At 38.5% G+C, this 6,543-nt stretch overlaps 1 protein-coding gene across 1 annotated transcript; it reads right to left on the bottom strand.

The window, feature by feature from the left end:
- Positions 1-208: 208 nt before the first annotated feature.
- Positions 209-3,518, bottom strand: abrab (actin binding Rho activating protein b). Its single transcript, XM_017455005.3, has 2 exons — positions 2,764-3,518; positions 209-1,657 (listed from the first exon to the last, which is right to left on the bottom strand). The coding sequence occupies exons 1-2, from the start codon at positions 3,384-3,386 to the stop codon at positions 1,174-1,176; spliced, it is 1,107 nt and encodes a 368-aa protein (XP_017310494.2). The 5' UTR covers positions 3,387-3,518; the 3' UTR covers positions 209-1,173.
- Between the last annotated feature and the right edge of the window lie 3,025 nt (positions 3,519-6,543).

The raw sequence follows: 6,543 nt of genomic DNA on the forward strand, positions 1-6,543 counted from the left end.
AAGGCACACGTCACCAGGTCACAGGTGACTTTGTTGATATAAACACTTGACCTGCACATACACGTGATGGATATCCAGGTGCTGAAAGCACCGCCTCTGGCGGTCATCTGAAATTCATAGAACCGCAGTTACATGCGTAACCATTGTTAATGAATGTAGCATTAGTGCTCAGTCTGCTGGGTGTAAATGCTCATTACAAACACAACTCTTCAATGATGCACATTTATTTCAAATGAAACCTGTTCATTAGATCAGTGAACCATATCTGAACTAAGATGAGCATAAGACTGTGTGACATCATAAAAAAAAAATACATTCAATCTTAATATTAAATATAATTCCATGTACCGTACTGTAAGTGTGATGTATTGTATGTGACTTATTGAAAGAGACTATTCTGTGTTCCAGTGCTGCTTTCAACATGCCTTTAAATTTCTCTCCATAGTCATTTGGAGGAATCTTAAGCAGAGTTCCAGTTAGGTGACACCTTGCATGCTTGAGGGATGGAATCAACATGACTGTAGAAGCCAAATTTTGACAGGAGGAATTTCATTCTGATGCTATTTCCACTTCAGAATATCAAAACTAAAAGTATTTTACAAACGTAAACAGGAGCAAAAAAGTTAATATTGAATATAATGGGGGGGGGGGGGGGGGGGTCATCTGATTTGCCATATTTGAATATGTTTTCCCTACATGACAGCTGATGTAATTTTTATGACTTTCTTGTGCTCACTATTTAGCATGCTTGATATTTTAACATATTAGCAGGTTACCAGGATTATACGACTTTTCAAGCAATGTTACAGTATGATTGAAAAATCTGCTCTCCTGCAACCTGCGATTTGTGTGACATACTGTAGCACTTTTGAGTCATCCGTGGCGATCAGCCAGGGCATACCGAAAACAGAACTGGACTGCAGTCTGTTTTCTAGCGAATACAAACATGCACACACGTTACAGATCAACTCAGTTGTCTCAAAATAAAAACATCAGTTCATCAGTCTTGAGAAACTTAGAATCTAAAATCCAGCAATAAAATAATTTACCAATAGCATCGGTGCTACATTCCTACCATTATTATCTACTTATTCTTCTTCCATTCTATAGTATAGCAGCAAAGTCAGTGCTCCTTTTGTTGTTAGAGTACATTATGTTATAAAATGATTTGTGTCACGCAAGCAGTGTAATGATAACGTCATCATCCTGACGCTGCCACAACATCTCCCCCTCAAAGTCCACCTTGCCGTGCTTCCTGGCCCTCATCAGGATGCCCACTACCTTGTCTGAAATCCTCACATATCTGTCAAACAGCTCACCAAAGGTGACCCGGGTGCAGCCATCTGGGTCAGGGTGAGCCATGGTACTTATGATAAAGCACAGGTGCTCAATCTCTCGATGGATGTGTGCCTCAGCCCGTTTGGCTCTCTCTGCCGTCTTGCTGCCCTCCTTAGGCCTGCCATAGCCCTCCTCTCCCTTCCGCAGTCGCGAGGACATGGAGAACTCATAGTCAAAATCATCACTGAAGGGGTTCAGTTTTTGGCTGGTGCTGTGCTCTGATGCCCAGTTTTGCCAGCGGCTCTTGAGGTTCCCCACAGCGCTGTACTTGTTGGAGCGGGCGTTTATTTTGTTGGCATCCTCCACTTCCTTCTTGGCCCTGTGATAATACAAACACAACAAAATGTGTGAAATCAACAGTTTTCAAAAATTGTAATAAGTCTAGAATTTCAAACGTATGACCACACACATATAAATAAACCGCACTAGACTATAAAAATGCTATGAGGTCAGAAACTGAATACCCAAATACTTGTTCAGTGAATATCCAGTGGAACTTGGTTCTTTCTTCACATGAAAACAGTAATGAATTATTTGCCTTGGTTCTTGGGGATACTGTGAGATTTGATATATCAGTATGGGTGACGAATGTCTCTTTATTCATTTTCCAAAAGCTCAACAATTTATATGAAGAAACAAGAAAAGAGTTTGGGAAATAACCAACCCCTGTTGGGAAAAAAAAAGGTTTCTGTATCTGATAATTGTGATAATTGATTTTCCGACAGGAAGTGAAAGGTGGCTTAGTGTGTCACATGGTCTCAGATTTTGGTAATAAGGCGGTTTAAGGGTGATTTAATCATAATGGACTTAATTGACTACAGTGATGTTGCATCTGCAGACCTAATTACTCTGCATTTCAGGATGCCTGCAAGGAAATAGGAAATCATGGTTATCAATTCCAATTCAGTTCAATTCAATGTGTGCTTTACTGGTATAACAAATATTTTTTTGCATTGCCAAAACAACATACAACAACAGACCAAGAGACGTAGGAATTGAACAAAACATAGTAAAAATAGTGAAAAAAAAAGGTTACGAAAAAATAAATGAATAAACAGATGCTAAGATAAATATGAACATTATCACTAATAAACAACGAAATACTGTATATAATAAAAAAAATATTACTGGAGAAAGATCTGAAGATGTCATTCAGAAATACATGTGTAACATCAAACGATATAAAAGTCACAATGACTAAAAACACATTAAAAATAATACTTTCCAAAGATAAGAGCAGGATAATTGAACCCTGTCTCAGTTAATAATACACTTTATTTTCCCTATAAACACCTATATGAATAAACAGAGAAGTAAGAGTTGAAATATTTTCTATAATATAATAGTCATAGGACGCAAAATGTATGAATGGTTTGCTTTTTAACTCCTTATTACAGTGGAAAGCTTTAGGAAAACCACGCTCACCCAAGTGATGATGGTCTCTTGAGCCTGAGTGATGTTTCATTCTCTTCATCATTTTCCTGATTCTCTGAAATGTCCAGCTCCAGAGCTCTCTCCTTGGCCTCAGAGATTCCACTGCCCTCGCTGGACTCCCCCACTCTCTTCCGTCCATTTTCTACTGTCTTCCAACTCTGTGTCAGCTCTGACACCATGTTGGAGCATTTTCTGCGCAGGGTGGGTGAACTCTTATTTTTCAGCATCCTGTCCAGCTCTTCTGCCTTTGGATCTTTACAAATGCGGTTGGTCAGGAACTCAATGCCTGCGCTCTTCTCCTGGACATCTCGTGTCACTGTTTTCACCACCTGTTTGGTCTTAATGCGGGAATCCTCTGGTCCATGCTCATTGTCCTGAGATTTTTTTGTCTTCTTCTCAGTAGATACAGGTTTCTTTGGTTCTTTCTTTTCAGTTTGGGGCTTGTCATAGCTGTCTGGGGCCCATCCTGTGGGTTCATTAGCCTGCTTTTCTTCGTTCTCACATATCCACTGTTGCCAGCTCCGTGCCAGGTTGCACACAACGCTCAGTGTACGCAGCTTCTTTATATTCTTGTTAACCGAGGGCTTCCTCTGAGATGACATGGTCTCAGACATAGCTGAACAACTGCCTGTTCATCCACTCTTTAAACTCTTCTTTGACTAATTGTTGTAGTTGTACCGCCCTGTGTTGTTATTCTCTGGTCATTTCTAGAAGTAGCGTCCTCTCTTAGTCAGTGGTGCCTTTGAAATGGGGAGCAAACGCAACAGGATGGTGGAAAGTATGCCAGGCATTCCTACCTCCCTTATCATCTTTCCCTGACACTGGCCACTACCATTAGGAGACTGCTGTGGAATCACATTACATAGGGATAGTGGCTATTACTGAGGTTAAACAGGGCATAGCATGAAGAGAGCTTATTCAAGTTCCATGCTCACAGTATTTTGCCTCTGCTGTATGCTACCTGTACAGTATCAGACACTATATTGTCTGAAATAAAAACTGATAGGAGTATATCTTCATCCGCTCAGTTAATCTCAACACGCTTTAACTCTCTCTCTCTCTCTTGATGGAAGGCTTTCTACTAGATTTTGGAGCATGGCTATGGGGTTTCAGCTACAAGAGCATTAGTGAAGGTGGGCACTGATGTTGAGAGAGGAGGCCTGGGGTACAGTCAGCATTCCAAATTCATCCCAAAGGTGTGGTAGATATCAAGAGGACAAGAATGCATAAATCTGCACTGACCACTTGCGAACCATATTTCCGCATATGTACAAGCCAGATTTTAGCCCAAAACCTATGGGCTGTTGTGGAGGTAACCCTAACCCTAGGTTTTACTGGTTTTATTGGTTTCTATTCAAATAATATTTCACCCTAACCCTAATGTCCATATTAATATTATAGATTGTATAATCACATAAGCAACGGATAATGAACTTGCTACTTTCAAGAGAAAGTTGCATTTAGCTTTGGAAGCTAGTGCATATTTTCTCTGTGTCTGCTTGGCTTGCCTTCTGGTTCCCCTGTTTTTATGCCAGTAGATGGATAGGCTAATTGGCCTGGTGTCCCATCCAGATTGTATTCCCTCCTCACACCCAGTGCTGGCTCTGGATCCACTGCAACCCTGACCAGGATAGAGTGGTTACTGAAGGTGAATGAATGAGTTGCTAAGGTGCATATCATTGGATAAAAAATATGATCTCCCTTGATATTGTTCAGTAAATTACTAAGTATTTCCCCTGCAGGGTCAAGTCATCACCGTACTGGCTGCAATTTACCACATTATTAGGCTTGGGGAGTAACGGAATACGCACTACGTAATCAGGATACAAAAAAATTGTAACTGTAATCCGTTACAGTTACGTCAAAAAACAAAGTAATCAGATTACACGTACATTTTGTAAAAAAAAAAAATAATAATAATAAAAAAAAAAATGGGTATACTATCAGGATTAAATGTTTGTTTTTTTTTTTCATTTATAAGCAAAGAAATTAATCTTTTGACATATCAAAATATAGACAGCTGTTTGATTATAGTTCTGGTTCTCTCTTTCCAGTCGTGACTCACATGAACAACCTCCTGATGCATGCGCAAATAAACAATTTTGGTAGAAATGAACACAAATTGTTCTCTGAAATGCTTTTGTTAGGGTGACCGTATGTTCCCTTTTTCAGAAGCATCCAGCAGGGATTTCTAAATTTGAGAGAATGTCCGGGATTCGGCTCCAGTTTCATTATGATGTGCTTGTGGTCTAATCATGTGCGTGCATGTTTGTGTTGCTTTAACCCCTTTCTGTAATTCCCGCCTTCTCGCACACCAACTGGTCGATTATAAAAGTCTTGCAGCAACTATTGGCCAAATTCCTGCCTCTCAACCATTAGCCTACTCTCAGTCGAAACAAGGCGCATGGCCATATAAAGTCATTTTTAATTTCATGTTATGGCACTGCTTTGTATTACATGGACCACTCAAATGCGTAAATGATGGCAGAAGGGGCAGAAGGGACACTCATAGCATCTAATATTTTATTTTATTCCATGGACATTCAAAACAATCTAGGAATTTATATATATTTATGTAATGCTAATAATAGTGTGTCTTTTTCAGTGTATTAAAAGCTGCATTCATAGTAACACTGTTTCGAACGCTATTAAGACACACAAAACAAGGTGTCCTCTTTTTGGAAAACCAGAATATGGTCACCCTAACTTTTGTGATGTAATGTTACCCGCATCTTTTATTTATTCATTTATTTATTTCATTTCTTAAAACATAACCAAACATTGAACATGTTTTTAAGCTCTAAAATAACCTCTACATAAAAGTATTTTAGATTATATTGCATTTCTCTTGACTTTATTTACATATGTGACCTTTGAAGTAATCCAAAACTAATCAGATTTCATTACTTTCATATTGTGATACTTGAATTACGATAACGATGACACTTTTTTATGAAGTAATTTGTAACTGTAATGGAATACACGTTTACAGTAACCCTCCTAACCTTGCACATTAATGTCAGTGTGTGTATTATTACTCTTGGCTAAATAAAATGGCTTATATTCCCTTAGATCTGAATGTTCTAATTTATCTGAATATGGTCCAAACATAGAGCCATTTTGTTTTTCAAAAACAATTTTGATGGCAGACAACAAGCGATGCATGAATGAGCTTAATGAAATCTTATCTAGTATTTAGAGTACAAAGATAATACTGAAGTCACCAGACACATGATTACGCAATGAATAATACTCTAAATGTGGTAACGTGTCTAAGAATGATAGAACAGGTTAAATTTAGGACCTTGGCATAAGTTGTGATGCAACATGTGTCATATAATAGATTCCTCTTATTCAAATGTCCTTGTGTCTAATATAAATACTCTTCAGTATCTGTTACCTAAAGCTGGAACCCAGTGGTCGTGGCGAAGCTTTTAAATAAACAAATATCCTTTTAAAGAAGTAAATGCAATCCTTTTCCCCTTTGTGGAGGTTATAATATAAAGGGATATTTGTCACACATTTGTCCACATCTGTCCTTATGGAAATATAATTTATGTGAAAGCACATGGACTTGGAACTCTTTTAGAACAAACGATGAGCGGTCGAATGTAAGTATACCTGCAGATATTAAGAATTAGATGCTATTAGATGCAGAATAAAAGATACTACAGCACATAGGAGGTAGATACATAACAGCCTGCAGGTCTGACTTGGAGTCAGTGTGCCAGAAGGAAGAGTCACTTGATCCTGTGCAGTATAACTGATGTC

Source organism: Ictalurus punctatus, chromosome 24 (genome assembly GCF_001660625.3).
Source record: "Ictalurus punctatus breed USDA103 chromosome 24, Coco_2.0, whole genome shotgun sequence".
Lineage (NCBI taxonomy): Eukaryota > Metazoa > Chordata > Actinopteri > Siluriformes > Ictaluridae > Ictalurus > Ictalurus punctatus.

Coding starts and splice junctions, on each gene's coding strand:
- abrab (XM_017455005.3), bottom strand. CDS start 3,386: ATGTCTGAGACCATGTCATCTCAGAGGAAGCCCTCGGTTAACAAGAAT. Junction 1,658..2,763: donor AAGAGACCATCATCACTTGG/GTGAGCGTGGTT, acceptor GTATTATCACAG/GGCCAAGAAGGAAGTGGAGG.